General features: G+C 38.9%; 3 protein-coding genes and 1 non-coding gene across 14 annotated transcripts in view; 1 reads left to right on the top strand and 3 right to left on the bottom strand.

Moving 5' to 3' along the window:
* Positions 1–13140, bottom strand: part of LOC5501870 (helicase with zinc finger domain 2-like) — a 62064-nt gene extending 48924 nt beyond the window's left edge. For 7 of the 11 annotated variants that reach the window (XR_007313789.1, XR_007313790.1, XR_007313791.1 and 4 more), the window contains exons 1-8: positions 12982–13140; positions 12814–12854; positions 9336–9389; positions 8861–8906; positions 7170–7346; positions 6659–6695; positions 6363–6508; positions 6138–6200 (exon numbers count right to left, since the gene is read on the bottom strand). Coding sequence is in view for 7 of the 11 variants with exons in the window: in XM_048732816.1 (XP_048588773.1) it covers positions 6138–6200; positions 6363–6508; positions 6659–6695; positions 7170–7346; positions 8861–8906; positions 9336–9373 (507 nt within the window). In the remaining 4 variants the exon portion in view is untranslated. The other 4 variants (XM_048732818.1, XM_048732822.1, XM_048732821.1 and 1 more) reach the window with 4 other exon arrangements.
* A 439-nt stretch (positions 13141–13579) lies between these two features.
* On the bottom strand, positions 13580–14328 carry LOC5506659 (probable nucleoredoxin 1). Its single transcript, XM_032375060.2, has one exon. The coding sequence runs from the start codon at positions 14211–14213 to the stop codon at positions 13764–13766; it is 450 nt and encodes a 149-aa protein (XP_032230951.2). The 5' UTR covers positions 14214–14328; the 3' UTR covers positions 13580–13763.
* Positions 14329–14934: 606 nt separating this feature from the next.
* Positions 14935–19620, top strand: LOC116614258. Its single transcript, XR_007313820.1, has 3 exons — positions 14935–15270; positions 15947–16110; positions 16262–19620. It is a non-coding gene; the product is annotated as an uncharacterized LOC116614258 (transcript).
* A 2740-nt stretch (positions 19621–22360) lies between these two features.
* Positions 22361–23625, bottom strand: LOC125572421. Its single transcript, XM_048732922.1, has 2 exons — positions 22458–23625; positions 22361–22374 (listed from the first exon to the last, which is right to left on the bottom strand). The coding sequence occupies exons 1-2, from the start codon at positions 23623–23625 to the stop codon at positions 22361–22363; spliced, it is 1182 nt and encodes a 393-aa protein (XP_048588879.1).
* Between the last annotated feature and the right edge of the window lie 653 nt (positions 23626–24278).

Raw genomic sequence — 24278 nt, 5'->3', positions numbered from 1 at the left:
ACTAGCGAAAGCAAAATACAAACTCGCAAAAGCAAAGTACAAACTCTCAAATGCAAAGTAAAAACTAGCGAAAGCAAAATACAAACTCGCAAACGCAAAGTACAAACTCGCAAAAGCAAAATACAAACTCGCAAATGCAAAGTACAAACTAGCAAACGCAAAGTACAAACTCGCAAAAGCAAAATACAAACTCGCAAATGCAAAATACAAACTCGCAAATGCAAAATACAAACTCGCAAAAGCAAAATACAAACCCGCAAAAGCAAAGTACAAACTCTCAAAAGCAAAATACAAACTCGCAAAAGCAAAGTAAAAACTAGCGAAAGCAAAATACAAACTCGCAAACGCAAAGTACAAACTCGCAAAAGCAAAATACAAACTCGCTAAAGCAAAATACAAACTCGCAAAAGCAAAATACAAACTCGCTAAAGCAAAGTACAAACTCGCAAAAGCAAAATACAAACTCGCTAAAGCAAAATACAAACTCGCAAAAGCAAAATACAAACTCGCAAAAGCAAAGTACAAACTCGCTAATGCAAAATACAAACTCTCAAATGCAAAGTAAAAACTAGCGAAAGCAAAATACAAACTCGCAAAAGCAAAGTACAAACTCGCTAATGCAAAGTACAAACTCGCAAATGCAAAGTACAAACTCGCAAAAGCAAAATACAAACTCGCAAAAGCAAAATACAAACTCGCAAAAGCCAAATACAATCTCGCAAAAGCAAAATACAAACTCGCAAAAGCAAAGTACAAACTCGCTAATGCAAAATACAAACTCTCAAATGCAAAGTAAAAACTAGCGAAAGCAAAATACAAACTCGCAAAAGCAAAGTACAAACTCGCAAAAGCAAAATACAAACTCGCAAATGCAAAGTACAAACTAGCAAACGCAAAGCACAAACTCGCAAAAGCAAAGTACAAACTCGCTAATGCAAAGTACAAACTCGCAAAAGCAAAGTACAAACTCGCTAATGCAAAATACAAACTCGCTAAAGCAAAATACAAACTCGCTAAAGCAAAATACAAACTCGCAAATGCAAAGTAAAAACTAGCGAAAGCAAAATACAAACTCGCAAAAGCAAAATACAAACTCGCAAAAGCAAAGTACAAACTCGCAAAAGCAAAATACAAACTCGCAAATGCAAAATACAAACTCGCAAAAGCAAAATACAAACTCGCAAAAGCAAATTACAAACTCGCAAATGCAAAGTACTAACTCGCAAATGCAAAGTACAAACTCGCAAAAGCAAAGTACAAACTAGCAAAAGCAGAATACAAACTCGCAAAAGCAAAATACAAACTCGCAAAAGCCAAATACAAACTCGCAAAAGCAAAATACAAACTCGCAAAAGCAAAGTACAAACTCGCTAATGCAAAATACAAACTCTCAAATGCAAAGTAAAAACTAGCGAAAGCAAAATACAAACTCGCAAATGCAAAGTACAAACTCTCAAAAGCAAAATACAAACTCGCAAAAGCAAAGTACAAACTCGCAAAAGCAAAATACAAACTCGCAAAAGCAAAATACAAACTCGCTAATGCAAAATACAAACTCTCAAAAGCAAAATACAAACTCGCAAAAGCAAAGTACAAACTCGCAAAAGCAAAATACAAACTCGCAAAAGCAAAGTACAAACTCGCTAATGCAAAATACAAACTCTCAAATGCAAAGTAAAAACTAGCGAAAGCAAAATACAAACTCGCAAAAGCAAAGTACAAACTCGCAAATGCAAAGTACAAACTCGCAAAAGCAAAATACAAACTCGCAAATGCAAAGTACAAACTCGCAAATGCAAAGTACAAACTCGCAAAAGCAAAATACAAACTCGCAAATGCAAAGTACAAACTCGCAAATGCAAAGTACAAACTCGCAAAAGCAAAATACAAACTCGCAAAAGCAAAATACAAACTCGCAAAAGCCAAATACAAACTCGCAAAAGCAAAATACAAACTCGCAAAAGCAAAGTACAAACTCGCTAATGCAAAATACAAACTCTCAAATGCAAAGTACAAACTAGCAAACGCAAAGTACAAACTCGCAAAAGCAAAATACAAACTCGCAAAAGCAAAGTACAAACTCGCTAATGCAAAATACAAACTCTCAAATGCAAAGTACAAACTAGCAAACGCAAAATACAAACTCGCAAAAGCAAAATACAAACTCGCAAAAGCAAAATACAAACTCGCAAAAGCAAAGTACAAACTCGCAAAAGCAAAATACAAACTCGCAAATGCAAAATACAAACTCGCAAAAGCAAAATACAAACTCGCAAAAGCAAAATACAAACTCGCAAAAGCAAATTACAAACTCGCAAATGCAAAGTACTAACTCGCAAACGCAAAGTACTAACTCGCAAATGCAAAGTACTAACTCGCAAACGCAAAGTACAAACTCGCAAAAGCAAAATACAAACTCGCAAAAGCAAAATACAAACTCGCTAAAGCAAAATACAAACTCGCAAAAGCAAAATACAAACTCGCAAATGCAAAGTACTAACTCGCAAATGCAAAGTACTAACTCGCAAATGCAAAGTACTAACTCGCAAACGCAAAGTACAAACTCGCAAAAGCAAAATACAAACTCGCAAAAGCAAAATACAAACTCGCTAAAGCAAAATACAAACTCGCAAAAGCAAAATACAAACCCGCAAAAGCAAAATACAAACTAGAAAAAGCAAAATACAAACTCGCAAAAGCAAAATACAAACTCGCAAATGCAAAGTACAAACTCGCACAAGCAAAATACAAACTCGCAAAAGCAAAGTACAAACTCTCAAATGCAAAGTACAAACTCGCAAAAGCAAAATACAAACTCGCAAAAGCAAAATACAAACTCGCAAAAGCAAAATACAAACTCGCAAATGCAAAGTACAAACTAGCAAAAGCAAAATACAAACTCGCAAATGCAAATACAAACTCGCAAAAGCAAAATACAAACTCGCAAATGCAAAGTACAAACTAGCAAAAGCAAAATACAAACTCGCAAAAGCAAAATACAAACTCGCAAAAGCAAAATACAAACTCGCAAATGCAAAGTACAAACTCGCTAATGCAAAATACAAACTCGCAAATGCAAAGTACAAACTCGCAAAAGCAAAATACAAACTCGCAAATGCAAAGTACAAACTCGCAAAAGCAAAATACAAACTCGCAAATGCAAAGTACAAACTCGCAAAAGCAAAATACAAACTCGCAAAAGCAAAATACAAACTCGCAAAAGCCAAATACAAACTCGCAAAAGCAAAATACAAACTCGCAAAAGCAAAATACAAACTCGCAAAAGCCAAATACAAACTTGCAAAAGCAAAATACAAACTCGCAAAAGCAAAATACAAACTCGCAAAAGCCAAATACAAACAAGCAAAAGCAAAATACAAACTCTCAAATGCAAAGTAAAAACTAGCGAAAGCAAAATACAAACTCGCAAATGCAAAGTACAAACTCGCAAATGCAAAATACAAACTCTCAAAAGCAAAATACAAACTCGCAAAAGCAAAGTAAAAACTAGCGAAAGCAAAATACAAACTCGCAAACGCAAAGTACAAACTCGCAAAAGCAAAATACAAACTCGCAAAAGCAAAATACAAACTCGCAAAAGCAAAGTACAAACTCGCAAATGCAAAATACAAACTCGCAAATGCAAAGTACAAACTCGCAAAAGCAAAGTACAAACTAGCAAAAGCAAAGTACAAACTCGCAAAAGCAAAATACAAACTTGCAAAAGCAAAGTACAAACTCGCAAATGCAAAATACAAACTCGCAAATGCAAAATACAAACTCGCTAAAGCAAAATACAAACTCGCAAAAGCAAAATACAAACTCGCAAAAGCAAAGTACAAACTCGCTAATGCAAAATACAAACTCTCAAATGCAAAGTAAAAACTAGCGAAAGCAAAATACAAACTCGCAAAAGCAAAATACAAACTCGCAAAAGCAAAATACAAACTCGCAAAAGCCAAATACAAACTCACAAAAGCAAAATACAAACTCGCAAAAGCAAAGTACAAACTCGCTAATGCAAAATACAAACTCTCAAATGCAAAGTAAAAACTAGCGAAAGCAAAATACAAACTCGCAAAAGCAAAGTACAAACTCTCAAATGCAAAGTAAAAACTAGCGAAAGCAAAATACAAACTCGCAAACGCAAAGTACAAACTCGCAAAAGCAAAATACAAACTCGCAAATGCAAAGTACAAACTAGCAAACGCAAAGTACAAACTCGCAAAAGCAAAATACAAACTCGCAAATGCAAAATACAAACTCGCAAATGCAAAATACAAACTCGCAAAAGCAAAATACAAACCCGCAAAAGCAAAGTACAAACTCTCAAAAGCAAAATACAAACTCGCAAAAGCAAAGTAAAAACTAGCGAAAGCAAAATACAAACTCGCAAACGCAAAGTACAAACTCGCAAAAGCAAAATACAAACTCGCTAAAGCAAAATACAAACTCGCAAAAGCAAAATACAAACTCGCTAAAGCAAAGTACAAACTCGCAAAAGCAAAATACAAACTCGCTAAAGCAAAATACAAACTCGCAAAAGCAAAATACAAACTCGCAAAAGCAAAGTACAAACTCGCTAATGCAAAATACAAACTCTCAAATGCAAAGTAAAAACTAGCGAAAGCAAAATACAAACTCGCAAAAGCAAAGTATTAACTCGCAAATGCAAAGTACAAACTCGCAAATGCAAAGTACAAACTCGCAAAAGCAAAATACAAACTCGCAAAAGCAAAATACAAACTCGCAAAAGCCAAATACAATCTCGCAAAAGCAAAATACAAACTCGCAAAAGCAAAGTACAAACTCGCTAATGCAAAATACAAACTCTCAAATGCAAAGTAAAAACTAGCGAAAGCAAAATACAAACTCGCAAAAGCAAAGTACAAACTCGCAAAAGCAAAATACAAACTCGCAAATGCAAAGTACAAACTAGCAAACGCAAAGTACAAACTCGCAAAAGCAAAGTACAAACTCGCTAATGCAAAGTACAAACTCGCAAAAGCAAAGTACAAACTCGCTAATGCAAAATACAAACTCGCTAAAGCAAAATACAAACTCGCTAAAGCAAAATACAAACTCGCAAATGCAAAGTAAAAACTAGCGAAAGCAAAATACAAACTCGCAAAAGCAAAATACAAACTCGCAAAAGCAAATTACAAACTCGCAAATGCAAAGTACTAACTCGCAAACGCAAAGTACTAACTCGCAAATGCAAAGTACTAACTCGCAAAAGCAAAATACAAACTCGCAAAAGCAAAATACAAACTCGCAAATGCAAAATACAAACTCGCAAAAGCAAATTACAAACTCGCAAATGCAAAGTACTAACTCGCAAATGCAAAGTACAAACTCGCAAAAGCAAAGTACAAACTAGCAAAAGCAGAATACAAACTCGCAAAAGCAAAATACAAACTCGCAAAAGCCAAATACAAACTCGCAAAAGCAAAATACAAACTCGCAAAAGCAAAGTACAAACTCGCTAATGCAAAATACAAACTCTCAAATGCAAAGTAAAAACTAGCGAAAGCAAAATACAAACTCGCAAAAGCAAAATACAAACTCGCAAATGCAAAATACAAACTCGCAAAAGCAAAGTACAAACTCGCAAAAGCAAAATACAAACTCGCAAATGCAAAGTACAAACTCGCAAAAGCAAAATACAAACTAGCAAAAGCAAAATACAAACTCGCAAAAGCAAAGTACAAACTCGCAAAAGCAAAATACAAACTCGCAAAAGCAAAGTACAAACTCGCTAATGCAAAATACAAACTCGCAAAAGCAAAATACAAACTCGCTAAAGCAAAATACAAACTCGCTAATGCAAAATACAAACTCGCTAAAGCAAAATACAAACTCGCTAAAGCAAAATACAAACTCGCAATTGCAAAGTACAAACTCGCAAAAGCAAAATACAAACTCGCTAATGCAAAATACAAACTCGTGATGTTGATTGCAAAACATGGAAATGCGAAACCGAATAGGGCAATGGCCCCGCTGGGCTTCCGTACCTACCCCATAGAATCGCCGGACGCCAGGAGTCTCCCGCGAAAACGGGGTGAGTTGGCAGCAACGATCTATTTGACTAAGGAGTACTGTTATGAGCGCGATTTTATTAGATCATCTATACATACCTCTCGTACTCCTTTTCTTAACTTTCGTTTGCAGCGTTCATAAGCGTCAGCGAGCGCTGCAGACTGTAAAATTAAGATAAATTAAATAACTAAATTGAGTAAAATGCTAATAAAATGATGGTATAATAAACAATAACAATGACTTCAGAAAATATCTGACTGGGGTGAAGGTTCTGTGAAGCTCTCTCAGGTTTGTAGGAATGAGGATCACACAATCTCACTTACATTGGGGTAAAAAAATCGAGCCTGTATGGCTAGCAAGAAGGCAGTTGTCATGCGACTGGGAATATTTCCCGCAGATTCCTCAATAAAAATTCGTAGTTTCCAATACTTCATAGGACACCCCATCGAGGCAAAAATCGATGATGATACTAGAAAATAAGAATATTCAGCAAGGTTCAACTCTGTATACAACAAAACAAATGGAACAAAACGTTCGAAGGGTGGGTGTTGGGAGAAGATGGGTTGATGAGAAAAGGGTTGGGGGATGGAGGAAAAGATGGAGGGGGTGGGGGACTTACTAGTCTTTGTTTCTTCTACAGCTTCAACATAGCATCTCTAGGTAAGAAAATAATTACTATTATCAACTAAGTTTATCAATATAGCCCAAACGTCGCTTGTGCTATAATACTACTATAATACTAATATTTGATACTATGATACTAATGTATTTAATGCTATAATTTCCACTAGGGAGCTAATCCGGCAATGGGCTGTCAGCATAGCGGTCATAGCGGCCGGACTCGTTAGAACTATAACAGGCAACAGCTTAAATAAAAAAAGGATTTAACAATAATGGGACGTAGTAAAATACATGACAAACGTATCACACGACAATTTCTTCCTTAAATCTCGCCTTCGCACCACTTTCTTGACGTCAACGCCCAAAAGGAAACACCTTGGAGCAGACACCGCACATAGGATTAAGAATTTAGCAATACCATCAACCCTTTCGGGTAGACACCGATCTGTATTGGTGCTTGCACTCAGATAAAAGTACATTATATGCAGATTATTTCAGTGATGTTTTACCATTGCAGCAAAGCATCTTGCCCTGAGGCATACGATTCTCATGAGCAGTGTGTCGTTTTGCAGTCCAAAGTTTATATAAAGGGAAAGAGCCTCCGACAATAGCATCAAGGCCTTTGGGAAGTTTCCAGCATTGTAATCGTCGTTTGCTTCCATGGTAGAAAACGCAGCTATATTCTCCTATATGGAGCAAAAAAGTAATGAGTAATATATAGATTTAGGCATTGTCTAAAAGCGAAGCCCCAAGCCAAAAGTTTGCTTATATTCGTTCAATTATTTTATTATAAACTTAACGATTGCTTACGACGCTACCAATGACGTCACACAAGAAATATCCTTGAACTGCAAGACATATTTTGAGTTTGGTTATCTGACGATATCATGAGGTATTGAATTTTTACGACGTCATCGCTGACGTCACACAACATATGAGCATTCCGTTACACTTTCCTTGTTACTCACGTGACGTCCCCAAGTAATAGTTGCCTTAAGATTTTTATATCATGAAATATGACGTATATGACGTCATTCAATACGTCACACATCACGTGACTGTCCTGCTGGCTGCCCTTTCACCTTCATGACATCTTCTAAGTCTTGTTGTCTAAAGATGTTTCAATCATAAGATTTGCATATTTTTGTTTTTCAGATTAGGTCATCGACTTCACAGATCACGTGACCATCTTGTTGCACCCCTCTCCCCACCCTTGACATATATATGACACAGAACAAGTTATGTTGTTATACAATGTTTCTTTTATGAGATATGAATATTTTCTGTTTTTGATGGCATCAGGATAGTTTTACTTCAAGTAAAACATTGATGACGTCACTTGAGCATCTCATTGCGGCCCACTTACATAAAAACATACATGACACCTACCAAGTTTGGTTGTGATACATGTTTCTTTTATGAAATATAATCTTTTTATTTTGATGAAGTCAGAATATTTTTGCTTTTAGTGACGTCATTGATGACAACACACATCACGTGACCATATTGGTGCACCTCCCTTGACACCAACCTGACACTTATTAAGTGTTGTTGCCATATGATGTTTCTTTATGACATTATTTTCAATGGAAAACGTGAAAGAAAATTGTAAAAGCAGTGTGCCTATGGGAAATTTTTTTGATGATGTGATTGCTTATTTAGAGCGGATGGCTTCTTAAATAGTGTGGATTCTAATTTTTCCTCGGCATTCTGGCAGTAAATTGGTGACAATGCGGCCTTAACTTTGCTATATTACCCATACTCAGGTGACTTTATGTACCCTCTTATAGACAGCTAAAAAGATTAGCTTTATGTTGGTGCAGGGCGGCCCCAACACTTTTTACAACAGAAACAAGTCAGATACTATGATTTATTCCTTTTTTGTTTTTCGATATGATGTTTTCAGTTGTCAGCCCACCCACTTTTCAACATGATCCGCGGTACCTGTATTAGGAAGCATGCACCCCTCTTGGCCACTACAAGTGGGTCATTCTCCATATGATATCCATGACCACACCCCCCACCCTCAGCCAACCCTGGATATGTTTGTGCCTGCCTCAAGCATTTCTGCACAAAATAAAATTGTTTGGTATGGGCCCTTTAGTGTCACACATTTCCTTGTCCTTACAACCATCTCTGATTTTTCTAAATCCAGGCCAAGCTAAAGAAGTATGTGGCAGCCTTACATTCTCTTACTTACCAAATACCCTGTAATAACAATGTCAGGCCATGTCTCCTCTTCATCACTGAAAAAAAGATAAATATTTCATTGTTTTTATTTATACAGTTCACCATTTCATTTTTGGGAGTCAGACACCCAAATTAAATGTGATTTATCTAATTAAAAAATTAGGTCTCTTTTTTATACCCTGTTTAGCTTGAATGAAATACAGGTCACATTATTTATATCATTTTTGGAATTTAAAAATTAAATTATAAAATTATATTTTTTTGCTTTTACTTTAAAGATATAATCCTTATACAAAACTGTAAACAAAATTAAAGAGCCATATACACTGCTTGTACAGCAAGAGGAAAGTCACTCAAAATAGCTTTCAAAAACAGCTTTTTACTATTACTGGCACATTTGAAAATGGCAAGAATTTGTTTTTATGGCCAATACATGCTGCCTATATTGTAAAACACCTGCTAAAAATTAAAGTAGAACTACATACTTCTCATCTTCTAAATCATCCACAGAGCTGGTAGCCATGTTAAAAACTCTTCCTCTAAAAGCCTAAGGGAAAAAAGTGGAAGAAAGTTGAAATAGGTCTCAAATAAGTTATTTTGAGATTCAAAAGAGCAAAAGCAAGTGTTTGTGATAAATATTACTATAAAAAAATATAGAAAACTATGAAGGGAAGTAAAGCAGGGGCGGATCCAGGATTTCAAAATGAGGGGTGGATAATGGTCAGATATAGATGGCTTATAACTGTTTCAATGGATCTTGGTAGGTCACCTAGATCTAACAATTCTTCATGCTGAACTGGATTAGTTGTGTCAGCAAAGTTAAGCAGGCACATGGACAGTTCCTCCCGTCCCTGACATTTTTTTTCAAGCAAAGTAACTTTTTTGTAATCAAATAGGGGGGTGAATATCCACCCAATCCATCTCCCCTGTATCCGCCCCTGTAAAGGATACCCATTAAGCCCAGGCGTTTATACTAAGCCGCAGGGAACCCTCAAGCTCCCTGGTTATCAGTCTGCCCATAAATATCTTTTCTCTTTTTTTCAGGTAATTGACATACAACCTTGATAAACTTTGAGTCACACCTAGCCTGAGCATCAGGCCATTTAACATACTTCATATATGCTTGACACTCCCTTACGACACTAAAAATGCTCGCAAAAATTCATGATGCAAAAAAATAATAAAAATGTTCTAAAAAATGATGAAAGAAAAGTGGAACTTTTTCGTATATATATGCTAAAATATGTTCATCACATTTTTGCCATATATTTCATTTTATTATACATTGTGCTCACCCTCATACTGTGTGATTCCAGATATTACCACATCAAATATCAGTGCACCCCCCCAATATTTTCTTAATATTTCTGTATTGTGCCCCTCCCCCCCCCCCCCCCCCCGCCCAATCTTACGTGGCCAGCTTTGGCTCTGAGTGTTTTGACATTTACCTAAGCAGGAAGAAAATTTGGTGTAGTGGGTAGGTCAGGGGATGTTGAACCCCAGTTGACTTCTACTTTGACAGAAAGTCAATTTTTTCAAGATTTATCTTTATTATCTTTTTACCAAATTTACTAGTTTATCAATACATGTTTACCATGATCAGGCTTCGGCAGCTAACCCCAGTTTCAAAAGATATTTCAGCGGCATCCAGGGAATGTGCAAGTGAAACTCTGATATTACATTATCTAGGGTGGTCATTACCTATGGTCCTTTCTCTGGTGCCATCCTGCTGTTAGTACCAGACTTCTTGATCCAGAAGATAAATAAAGGCTAAGGGAATTTGCCAACTTACCCTCACCCTGTCTGTCATTTATAAGTATACTCAACAGAGTACTAGGTACACCTGTTTGAATAGGGAGTATAGTGCAGTCTACTTGATTTGTTGGAGAGCACTTGGTCATTAAACCATTGTGTCCTCATGCTAATTTATCAGATGCAGGGTTAAAAGTAGGGCTTAGTTACGTCCCAATAAAAGCAACACTTACTATTTGTCTGTACAAAACAAGGGAGTGGTATACAATAAAAAAAACATTTGTTTCAATATTTGTTTTTATAGTGCATAACTGGCTCACAGAAACAGCAGAAAACCCTTTGTGCAATGTCACAGCTTATTTACTTACACATATGTGTACACCAAACAACTGAAGGGCTACAAAAGAAATGCCTGATATCCATCTAAGTGAGTTGGAGCCATTATTGAGTCTGTCTTTCTACTTTTTAGATCAGAATGCACCTGTATAGTATTTTGTTCTTATCTCGCAATCTATGATGACTACAAATGATAACAACTGAATTAGCTATGTGTTTTATTTTGTTGAAAAAGGGTCTGGATCCTTAGTTTTATGAAGGGGTTGCCCAAACATGTTTTATACTTTATAAGTTAAATTATACAAAATAAAGACATGACTTTTACTGTTTTCATTCAATGGATATCCTCCCTGTATCTACACTTGCTTTTACTGTAAGAATGAGAAGTCTTGAACTGAATGGATAAAAGACAAGGCATTTTGGTTTATTCAAAAGTATAATCTATTATGCAGTTTATAAAATATGACTGGTAGCTAAACACTTCAGTAACACATAAATCAATTTGATAGCAATGGAACATGTTTCCTTTATAAAGGAATGTCTATGATTTAAAATCACAGGCAAAATGTAATACTGTATATGTCTATGTATCTGCTTTTTCTTGAGGAATATATCTTGTTGATTATTCAGATGTCACTATGACTTGCTTCTTGGGTATAGCTAGGATGAAATCATATAATTAATTAGAAATTTTATGTAATAGATTCAACATTTTTGTTCGGCCCTCACTCAATTTAGAAAGATTTACTGAACTGTTTAGTTAACATTACTAAAATACAAATAATGGACTGCTTTCTCTGATGATTTATGTGTATTGATAGAAAGATCCCAACAATAAAAAAAACACTACCATTTGAGTACTACATGTTTATACTTAAATTCCAACTTATAGTAGCTTGTAAATAGCATTAAAACTTCACACACCACAAAACAATCTTGTCCGAGCTCGAGGCGATGTAAAAATAAAAACAAACAACAGTAAAGTAAGATTTGATCTACAAGCAACATCTTTTCTATAGAAGGCCTGCATTACTTCTATCGGCAGTTATGTGGACAAAGTCAAGATGCATTTTCTAGCAAAACAGAGTTTCCCCGCTACTTTTAGTACCTATTAACTTTTGATGACTAATTTAAATCCTGTTTTCTGAGATTTAAAGATATGAAAAGTACATTTTAGGCATAAAACTCACCTTTTTCGAGGTTTGCAATCGTTGTTTTCTTGTAATGCGTTTGCTCGTTTTTTTTTTTTTCGTAAATCACGATGGTTTCTTGCTTAATTTCTACTGAGTTTCGTTATTTACACATTCAATCGGACTAGAAGGTAGAATTGGCGTTTTTATACATCAGGAAGCGCTTTGAAACCTGTCCCCTCTGCATTTTGTACTTGACTTTTGCCGCCATCTTGAATTTGATCCTTACTCCACGGCGGTTGTTTGACGAATGAGCCGATGCCTCCATGTCCGATCCGGCTAAAATTTTGCGCTAAGCGATTGAGCTACAAAGGTATATTGTCGTACCGTAAATTAATGCGACGTCGAAATTACGACACCACTCTTCATGAATTATCGGCATCGGTTATTAATTCTGGACGCCGATAATTGTGCTTCGATTTGCGGGGCCGGAAATCGAAGTGGAATAACGGACCCTTGGTTTAGAACCCGACACCGTTTATTTAAATATCGGAGCCGTAAATTATTATCCGACGACGGGGAATATTAACGACGTCCTACAATTTATACCAGGCTCCGAGAATTGTTATTTCCGGTTCCAAAAATTGCCAGATTCATTTTGAAAACGGTATGTTACGCCATAGGGAAGCGGCCTTTTATACCGCGCCTTCTTGTTTAAAATAGAAATGGTTGATATATAGCTCACCCTCACAGCTTTAGAATCATCGGTGAAGTATTAAAAGCCACCTGGAACAGAATGGAGGCAATAAATGATTGAGCAGCCATTCTACGGAAAGGAACATCACATCTCGCAATCACAATACATTCGCGAATCGCAGAATTCGCACAGGAAACAAGTGAAGATTTTACATACCCACTGGAACAAGAATTTGTAGCTATATGGATGTTGTTTCTCCTGGTGGAAATATAGTTATTCTAGAATACGTTGAAGTCCATCTTTCCAAGTATTAGCTTTGTGTAAAAAATATTTACCCGCAAACTTCCCGGAAATAGAAAACATCGAGCAGCTCAATTCTCAGAAATCCATGTTTTGAATTGGCATGTCTTTGCTTCATTGTGATTGGCTAAGAAAGCGCCCCCTGTTGCCTGAAATAAATCTAATATATTCAAATTTTAGCCATTGCATAACTCATACATTTTTTGTAGATTTAATTTGTCGTTTCGCGCTCATCAAAATTCGTGTGTCGGTTGGGAAAAGCAAACTTTGGACACTGAGTGGTCGTGCAAGAACGAATTCAGATTTCGACTAAGACTATGTGGGAACCATGAGTCAGATGGTATATGTATTCACAGTTGTATATGCGTAACCTGGGATATAAGAATAATAAAAAATCTCTATCTAGGTTATGAGTATGCACTAAAATGTATATGTCATCAGAATTAAATTTTGATCGATTCTGACCCCCCCCCCCCCCCCCTCCCTCCGATAAAATGATCACCACCACATTCGCTTTTTGAGATTCGGTTTTTTTAAATTTACTCAAGAAACGTATACAGTCCTCAAAAGAAAGTACACAATTAATTTCTTAGAGTCAGAACAGATACAGTTTATGCAATGTCTATAATCGAAGTAGTCCCTTCAACCTGGATCGAATACAAAGACGACGAGAGTTGTTTGTTGTAAGATTTTGTTTATCACTTTAACGTCTTCCAACTGGTCAGAACTGATTTAGGTCCCCCCTTGCAAGCAGCGACATCGCTTCTTCCATCCTTGTGTAGGCATTTTCCTTCTTCGTTGAAAATAGCAAGGCAAGGGATTCCTCTCACTGCGGCCGCTTCTATCAAGGCAGTTGAAAGTGTTTCTTTATCCCTGAATGGAACTGCTAAATAATCGCCGTGATGGTTGTTAAAGTAGTCTTTCATCGTTGCCTCATCCTTGTCACTAGACACGAAGATTATTACGAGATCTCCCTCTTCGCCTCCCAGTTCTTCATAAAAGTCCTTCAATATTGGGGTGAATTGACGGCATGGCGGACACCAATGTGCTGAGAAGTACACAGCGATAACTTTGCCTTTCACTGCTTCCCCGGCATCGACCAGCTCTCCCTTCTGATTCAGCAACTTCTTGCCTTGAAAGAATGACATCTTTTTATCACTGAAAGGGGACTGAAGGAGTGCAGCAACTCTAAATCAACTTTCAAGCAGCGAAAAACACTTCTTTTAAACACAACTTTCGAATCTCGGCCCGCGGTGCATTGTGGGCAGGGTTCAAAAGTCCAATCCGGGTAAAACCTCGCATCCGATACATGTGTGTTGGTGAGAACAACAGCAAGCTTGACAAAGATCTGCTATTTTCTCCGTTAAAAAGGTAAGTTTTAACCAAATAAACGGCAAATATGTTTGAATAAATACTAGATCGTGAGAAAATCGAAAGCTTTTGACCGATTTGTTGGAATTTAGCCGTATAAATCGAACAGTTTGATCGTGAGCAGTGCACGTGTTATGATTCACGAAACACTGATCTCTTGCTATTTTCTTCCTCAATTTTACAGAAAGAACAGTTAAATCAGAAAGTCCAGCGAAACAATGGCAGACGAAACGATTGAGATGGATGAAATCAAGAAGTGGAAAATGGATGCTCTCAAAGATTTTCTAAAAAAACGAAATCTTAAAACTACCGGAAGGAGGGATACTCTTGAGGCAAGAGTTTTCTCTGAGAAGGAGCTTGGAATTCAAATATGCCCAGATGCGTCAGAGAGAGCACGACAGGCACAGTTGAGCTGAGTACAAAACTCCGTACCCCACAAGGAGATTTACCTAACCCTTTGACCCTGAAAGAAGGATGGATTGATGAACTTAACGGAATGACTCAGTGGCCACCGATACTTTTAAGCGACATCACAATCTACATCATGCATGACCATCCAGGAAATGACATTTTGCTGCAAAAGCGGCTGCTAAATGAATACAAGGAGGGAAATGCATATCGACTTTACGGAAGCGGATGGCTAAAGCAGATACACATTCACAAAATAAGCAATAAATCAAAATATACGTTTTTGAAAGCTTGGTGCACTCCATCAATGCGTATAAATAACAATCCTCATGAAGTCTGGATTGGTGCTGTCAAGGAAACTGGAGAGATACACAGCGCATACTGCTCGTGTACAGCAGGGCAAGAGAAATAATTATCCATAAATAGGTTCGTTGAGTCCCTATAAGTTAAATAATCACTACCTAATTACTGTATCATCACTGATAACAGCACACTATATAGGCATAATGTAATGCCAAATACTAACCTTTGCCTTAATTGTTGCTAACAAAAATAAGCTCAAAATTTAAAGCTTATTAACATTGGTTAACTTAAAAGTACTAATTGTGAAAAATATAAAAAAACTAAATTGCAAAATTTTGTACAATTTATTGAAAAATTGTGACTAAGTAAGTTTCACTCACTTGACCACTAACACTTTCAGTCAAAAAGAAAAACAAATTCGAAGTCACACTCCAACCATTTGCTAAATTTTGTATATTTGTACATGATAATTGTACGAAATAGCAATTTACAATTATAACATAATTGCCTGGTGATGGGGGTTCTCTCAGTGGTGATGAACAGACAGGGATGTCAGTCATAACAGCACTGACAGCAGTCCACTAGTTGGGGGGCACTAATTAACAATATTTTTTCACATATACAGTAGTAGATGGGATTCTCCTGTACAAAGAAAGGACAGGAAATCTTCAAATGTTTTCAGCATTATGGGGTCTCCTGTCTTTTAGATATCCCTTTTGGTATAAGACTCTCCTACCCACCTCTTGTAATGTGCAAAATATAATTAACAACATAAAATGACAACTATTTTCTATCTTAGGCTTGGGGGCCATGCTTTTAAGGATAGAAGCTGCTGTGAGGGCAGGACATACCAATCCTGCATGCACGTCACGAGCCTGTGCATGGAATGTTCCCCCAAAAAAACAAAAGTTGAGCCATTCAAGATAAAGGATGTAATGTTTAAAGCTGCAAAATTCAACAAACGTAAGTAGCATTTTTTCCTGGCAATGCAGGTAAATTGTCCTGTTCCTTATATACAAATTTTGCATTTTTTATAGGTTCAAGGGCTGTCCCCATAGCTAGGAGGCTTTACCAACCCCTGAAGCAGCAAAATGATGAGGATGACAATAAAAAGAGAACACAGAACACAGTCTGAAAGATCACCTTCCAGACGCTTGTATTCATTCATTTTTTGAGAAGGCAGATGGGCCTGGATGCAATGAACATTCAGCAGAGCCTCACATATCTGGTAACAACACATGCAGTGATCTGTCATCATTAGCCCAATCATGTAAAAGTACAAAGGAGTTCCTTTCCAAAATACCCAAATACAGCAAGGAAAGAGTAGAAGAGATTGAAAAGAGAACTGTGGGTCAGTCAAGCAATGCAAACTGGGTTAGCTATCGGAAAGGAAGAATTACATCCTCAAACTTTTATTCTGTCTTCACTGAAGTAGAAACTCTTAAAAGATCCCAGCCCACTAAAGACGTGAATACTGAATCACTTGTTAACAAACTAATGGGTTACAACCAATTAAGCAAGTCTTTGCCAGCCTTGCGACATGGCAACACATATGAGCCTGTTGCGAAGAAGAAGTATATCAGTACTGTGGGTTCTAAGCATCAAATTTTCAATCATAGAGAAAGTGGATTGTTTGTTGATCCAGAGAGACCATACTTAGGAGCATCACCTGACCTTTTAATTAACTGTGAGTGTTGTGGACTTGGGACGGTTGAAATTAAATGTCCACTTTGTATTGCTCGAGAAGATCCACGCACTGCTGAATTGGCTTATCTCACAGGTAGTGGACAGGATAGGAAATTAAAAACAAACCATGCATACTATGCACAAGTGCAAGGGCAGCTTGCACTTTCAAAGAGAAGATATTGTGACTTTTTCATATTCACACTTAAAAACACCTTTGTTAAGAGAATCTATTTTGACAAAAATTACTGGTCAACACTGAAGCCAAATCTGGAATATTTCTTTAATAACTACATTGCTGAGGAGCTTGTACATGCTACATTACAAAGACATGGTTCATACAGGTTTTTCAGAAAAAAATTCAAGGACTTTTCAAGGATAATATTTGAATTTTCAAGGACTATTTTTTTACAATATGGCATCATCAAAAGTAATCTATACTACAGAAAGAGTAAATAATATTTGGACTTGAACCAAAAATCTTTATTTTTTTTTGTAGTTTATTAGTATTGACTGTTCTCAGCTACTTTTTACTACATATTTCTGTAACTATTTACTTCTCAAGGTTCAAACTGATCTCTTCACTTTCAACCTATTTACAAACAATGCTTATCAGTGTGAAAACAAAAACATGTCATTGAGTAGATTCTTAATTGTTCACTTTACTTTGGACGCCTCTATTATTCTTTCAGTTGTTTCAGTTTCTCATTGAGAGAAATATCCACTTGAACAAGTTCATCCATTTTGTCTTTGGCAGTCCTTCTGAAAGAGTTGGCCTGAGTTAAGTGCCTTAAATTGCCTTCATCTTCTGCCTTTTGTAGGAGCTGGTCTGCTGTGTCATTCAGGGTCTTATTGTCAGAATCCAGCCTCCGTTTCTTCCTCTTGATCTCTTCTATTTCCTCTAGGGTGGACTTTCGCTTTTCCTGTTCTACAGCAGACTTTGTCTTGGCCCTTTCTTGTTCTAGATAGAGCTCATACCTTTTTCTGGACTGCTTGACAGAAAGTAACAATAGCTTACTGATTTCCACATTAGCCAATCCATCTACAGTCTTGACACAATCACAAACGACTCTCTTGGCAACAAGTGTTTGTTCCTTCATGTTCTCCACTTCCAACTCTTTGTTCACACTGAAGCCCCTTTCTACAGCAGCCTGGCTATGAGATAGGACTAACACTAGCTTCACAAAATTGAATAGCAGCTTGTAGTCATCGCCACTCATGAATTCATGGAAGAGGGTGTCTAGCCTGTCATTAGCTGAGTTAAAGCTGATGAAATGTAGGGAGCCAAACACTGGGATGTTGTCAAGGAACAAGTTGTACTCCTGTAGCAGACTGTCACAGTCTTTCTCAGAGATTCTTCCAGAATTCAGAACCAATGTCAAGACCTTCTTGAACTTGATGGAACAGGATTCCTTTTCTTTGGCCATATTCACAGGATTCAAGCAGGACAAATGTCGCACAAGTGAGTATGAGGCTGGGCACTTTCCTTGCAACTTTGTAAGCAGATCAATGAGGCAGGCTCTGCACTCCATCCTAAACTGTAGCACTTCACCTTAACTTGGTTTTGCAGCTTTCAATTTCTCACTTGCATAGCCTATATCTATCCTCTTGTGGTTGATGTAGAGTTTCTTGTCAAGCTTTTCATCACTGCATTGTTCCATCACATCATGCTTAATAAAACGTCGCATGAGTGCTCTGATAAGCATGCACAACTCATCACTAAGGAAAGGCACCATGGGCTTTTCTGTCTGGTACTTGGTGAGAAATGGCTGTAGCTGATTTGCAATGCACTTGAAGAAGTGAAGTTTTGCAACAAAGCATTTCTCTTTAACACATTCTCTTATGACTTCATAAGACTTATTCTGTGGCTTTGTTATCTTGCCTTCATCAGCAGCTTTGACAAGCTTGACAATGTTGTCCCAGATGTCCAAAGCTCTCTGGCATACAGGGACATTCTCTAGCCACCTGTGCTTGACAAACTTGAGGGGCATCAATGTCGAACTGGTTATTGTGCAGTAATCTTTTTTCCTAGCTGGTGCATCTTTGAATAAATAATACAAACTGGAAAGGTATGACTCGACTTTCCAGCCTGTTGCACTTATTCCCCTCTTGAAGCTGTTATGTACAATGTGCAGGCCACCTGAACCAATGTTGATGAGTATGATCCCATAATCATCAAAGATCTTCTTCTTTAAATCATTGAAGAACTTCCAGTTTACATTGGGGCCATCCATGCTGACTTGAATCATATCCTTGACAGACAGGCCACTTTCAAGTACACACTTAGTGAAATGTCCATTAGGTCAGCAGCAGTGCCGTGCCCTTTAAATAGACAAAGAACCAAGTTACAGAACTGTATATTCATTTGAAAGCTCTTGACGCACAGTCAGAGACCTATCACAAGTCCAATCATTCATGTGGACTCAATGCAGCTCTGAAAAACAATGTGGTTTGCTTGAAGCCCTAAATATAATACCAACTGAATATTTACCTGTGAAAACAGTTTTATTAAATAACCTGCAGGGGTTTCTGAAAAAAATGTGGCATCATTTTATTGCTATTTTTCTCTGATATTTTGTGTAATAAGTTGACTTGAAGGCTTTTTTATTCACCTATTTTATTAACACAATACAAAACATGGCGGACTACACGAGGAACTCTATCCGGGTGCGCATGTGCGAAAGATATGCTAATTAACCGGAAGTAAAACTACAACATCCCCTTCTCTAAGCTGAAAAGCTGAAAAATTACATGAGTACAAATGTGACTGGTAGTGTCCAATTAGGGGTGTAAAAAAAAACAAAGAACTTTGCAGTATTAATAATAACATAGTTCAATATCTAATGTTTGTGTAGCAAATGCTACAAGTTCAGTCTGTCTGGGGGCTTCACTGTCCGTGTTGATCTGCGTAATGGTGGACCACTTTGGGTAGGTGTGGACTTCGCAGGGGTACCAGGTGTAGACGTCCTTGGCTCTGTTGGGGGTTGGTTGCCGTTAGGTGCTGGTTCTGCTACAGGCTCGTAGTCATCAGTAGCTGAGGTATTATTCAAGCTTAGTTTTTCACCTGTGGGACGAATGTGTCTGCGGTTTCTGGTGAGAGTACTGCCATTGGTCATGTCCACAATGTGCGAGCGTGGGGTTGGCGCAGCGGCTCGAACTATTCCTGGCTCCCATTTGGAGTTGAGGGGGTTGAAGACTCTGACAGCGTCCTGAGGGTAGACAGGCTGTAGACACTTGGAAGTCCTGTCGTAATATGATTTCTGTCGGTCTTGTCTGGCTTGCAGCTTGACATTGGCATCATAGTCAGGTTTGTTCAGTAGTGCATGCCTGGAAGTAGCTGGCAGGTTAGACTGATATATTCTGGAATTTAGCAACTCTGCTGGTGATGGCAGGGTGTGACCCAAAGGGGTTGTTCTCAGGCACAGCATGGCTAGATGTGGGTCTTGCCCTGATTCCTTGCACTTTTGAAGGAGATCCTTGACAGTTTGCACATTTCTCTCTATGAAGCCATTAGCCTCCTTGTAGTATGGGCTTGTAGTTGTATGAATAAATCCATAGGTGCTGCTGAAAACTGTAGTAATCAGAGAGTAGTAAGTATGGTGAACCGTTCCAGGAGAACAAGTCAGATGCTAGGGTGTGCCAGGGCCTTGGTGGAACATCATGAGGCAAAGGCAGCTCTACTAAGACAGTATGCTGACTGCTTCGAAGGCATCGGATGCTTCAGCGGAGAGTTCCATATCACACTTGACCCTACAGTACCCGCTGTGGTTCACCCGCCACGACGAGTCCCTGAAGCACTTCAGGAGCCTCTGCGCAAGGAGTTGGAATCCCTCGTACAGCAAGGAATCATCACCAAGGTTGATGAACCCACTGACTGGGTCAACTCGCTAGTCTGTTCCACAAAGCGGAATGGCTCCATACGACTCTGCCTTGATCCAAAGGACCTCAACTGCGCCATCAAACGTCCACATCATCGTACACCCACTCTTGATGAAGTCTTATCAAAGCTAAGTGGATCCGAGTACTTCTCCATAGTTGACGCCCGCAGCGGTTATTGGAACATAAAGCTTGACCAGGAAAGCTCACTCTATACAACATTCAACTCTCCCCATGGAAGATTCAGATTCCTACGACTACCCTTTGGTCTGATTTGTGCTCAGGACATCTTCCAAAAGAAGGTCGATGAAACCTTTGGTGACTTACCTGGGGTGACAGGCATCACAGACGACATAGTTGTTTACGGACGCAACCGTAAGGAGCATGACAATAACCTGAAAGCAGTAATGGAGCGTGCCCGTGAAACTGGTCTGAAATTCAATGCTGACAAATGCAAAATTGCCAGCAAGGAACTTGTCTTCTTCGGACACACCCTAAGTGCAGATGGTCTGAAACTTGACCCTGCTAAGGTTGAAGCCATCAACAACATGGATCCTTCAACGAGCCTCACAGATCTCCAAGTCTTCCTAGGTATGACGCAATACCTTAGCCGTTTCATACCCAACCTCGCTTCAACAGCAGCGGTCCTCTGGGACTTGACAAGGAAAAGTAGTCAATTCCAGTGGTGCCCAGAACACCAGAAAGCTGTAGATGACATCAAGAAGCTCATCACATCGCCAGCCTCGCTGCAGTATTTCGACAGCACCAAGCCTGTCGTAATCCAGGTGGATGCATCTCAACGTGGCCTCGGCGCGACACTCATCCAAGATAAAGGCCCTGTGGAGTACAGAAGTAAGCTACTCACTGAAACCGAGAGGAGGTACTCCAACATAGAAAGGGAAATGCTTGCAGTCGTCCATGGTCTCGAGAAATTCCACTACTACGCTTATGGACGCCACGTCCAGATCCACACGGACCACAAGCCACTGGAGGCAATATTCAAAAAGCATCTGGCCAGCGCGCCACCCCGCATTGCCAGGATGATGCTGCGGATACAGAAATACGACATCGACATTCGATATGTCCCAGGGAAGGACATACCCCTGGCCGACGCCCTCTCACGACTTAACCCAAGTCCCGGTGACACTATCGCTGGACTTGATGTCTCTATACATGAGCTGCACTTGCACCTCAATGCTAGCCCTACTAGGATAACGCAGATCCAAGAGGAGACGAGGAAGGACACAACACTTCACTCACTTCGTGCCGTCATCGCCCAAGGTTGGCCAAACAAAAGAGCTGAATGCCCTGAGTTACTACACCCATACTGGAACTATCGTGACGAACTTACTGTCGCCGATGGATTGGTCCTGAAGGGTACCCGAATTGTAATTCCAAAGACCCTGCAACCAGATGTTCTACAGCAGCTACACTATGCACACCAGGGTGCGGAAAAATGCAAGCTCAGAGCCAAGGGATCAGTCTTTTGGGCGAACATCAATGCCGACATCGACAACATGGTCAAGAGTTGTGCTCCCTGTCAGCATAATCAGTCCATGAACACTAAAGAGCTGCCTTTGCCTCAGGGTCATCCTTGGGTACTTGAGCTGGTCGTATTTCGGCTGGCTCAGCCTGGTCTTTGCTTAGACTGTGGTTAAGGGTTACAAGCTTCATTGCAGTACATGTGGGTAGTCTTAGGATTGTAGGTCCTGTCGTGTTTACAACATGAAATTCATGAGGGCTGGACTGACCGTTATGTAGTAAAGTGAGGTTGCAGGTACCGTAGTGTTGTACTTCATGGCCTCCATATGCTGTTATCCTTGTATCTGATGGGGCTAAGCTGAGGGGCTTGCCGTCTATGTCGCAGAGTGACTCTGGATAGATGTGCTTGTAGTTGCTTAATGGGATCACATTTCCTTCAGCACCAGTGTCAATCTTGCATAATAGTGGTAGTGTCCCGTTACTCGAGTTAACCTGTATGTTGACGAGCGCTTGAGTGTTCTGTCGAGACATACTATCAATGGTTAGAGAGTGAAAATATAACTGTGGGGAATCTAGGGGCTCAGGTGCAGTGCTAGCATTCTCATTGCTGAGGGTGTTTATCTGTTGCTTTGATTTGTTCCGGTTTCCCCGCCTGCCTCTTCCCCTCGGGGTGGGACCTTGGGGTTTGGTGGAACGGCAAACCTTGGCCCAGTGGTTTGGTTTCCCACAGTTGCTGCATTTTGTTCCGTTTGCGGGGCACAGGGATTTTTGTGTCACATCATGGCTAGTGCCACAGTTCCCACAAGTTTGTACTTGTTTATTTTCACGTGAGTGTGTCTTGGGATGTGAAGAAGGGCTTTTGTGGGTTGTTGCGTGTACAGGTATAGTGTTTGTGCCTCTAATATCTTGTAACTGAGCCGAAGTGGCTTCCTCAGTCCTGGCTATGTCTATTGCCTTAGCGAGCGTTAGAGTTTTGTCTAACTCGAGGAGTTTAGCCTGGACACGTGGGCGGCGAGACCCGAAAATTAGAGCGTCAATAATGTGTTCGTCTATATTATCATACCTGCATTCGCTGGCTAGCAATCTTACTTTCTTTATAAATGAATCCACTGGTTCATCGTCCTTTTGCTTCAGAGTGCGTAGTTTAAATCGTGCTAAGCGAAAATTGCTCTTGGGGGCGACGTATTCTTCAAACTTCTCCCAGTAAGTTGACAGCTTTTTCTTCTCGTCTGAGGTTAGCGACCACGTAGAAACTAATTCAATTCCTTCTTCTCCCGTCCATATCAACAGATAACTGACCTTTTCTTCCTCCGATTTGGACTTAAGCGGGCCAGAAAAGTACAATTCGACGGTTGCCTTGAACTTTTTTAGCGCTTGTTGAAGATCGGTTGCATTCCAGTCCATACGAGGGCTAGTGAGTCCAGTGAGTTCGGCCATTTTCCTTGTGTAAACTTGCTAGATTTCTCGTAAAATACCGACCTGGTATGTTTGAGAGTGATTTTCCTTCAGTTTGCTTCTGACACCATGTAATAAGTTGACTTGAAGGCTTTTTTATTCACCTATTTTATTAACACAATACAAAACATGGCGGACTACACGAGGAACTCTATCCGGGTGCGCATGTGCGAAAGATATGCTAATTAACCGGAAGTAAAACTACAACATTTTGTTTTTAAAGTGTTCAAAGGTTGATGAAGGGGCATATGCATGTACCTGTATCAAAAAGACACTCATCCTTATGATTTAGTTATCATCATTGTCCTGCAGCAAAAACATGCAGCTTTATCATAATATCATGTTCTCTATTACCCTTGTTCCAGAGCCTTAAATGGCTATCTATTTAGTGGCCAGCGAGCTTGGGCTTTCGCTCACTAAATAGAGAGACGTTCGAGGCTCTGGAACCAGGGTGGTTCCCTATATATCTTATTGGTGATTTTCAGTGGTGAATCAATCAGAAGAAACAAGAACAATAGCTGTTAGCCGTCTGATAGATTTTATGTGGGGAACCTTGTAATATTTTACATAAAATTTACCTTTAGCTGTATAATCATACATAATAATTAACCCTATAACCAAAGTTTAATTTTTGT

Source organism: Nematostella vectensis, chromosome 9, assembly GCF_932526225.1.
Source record: "Nematostella vectensis chromosome 9, jaNemVect1.1, whole genome shotgun sequence".
Lineage (NCBI taxonomy): Eukaryota > Metazoa > Cnidaria > Anthozoa > Actiniaria > Edwardsiidae > Nematostella > Nematostella vectensis.
The sequence above is the reverse complement of the archived record's forward strand: the minus strand, read 5'-3'. Positions and strand labels throughout refer to the sequence as shown.

What these genes read in the sequence shown, in the direction of transcription:
- LOC5506659 (XM_032375060.2), bottom strand. Translation starts at nt 14,213, where the DNA reads ATGTCATTCTTTCAAGGCAAGAAGTTGCTGAATCAGAAGGGAGAGCTG.
- LOC125572421 (XM_048732922.1), bottom strand. Translation starts at nt 23,625, where the DNA reads ATGGCCGAACTCACTGGACTCACTAGCCCTCGTATGGACTGGAATGCA.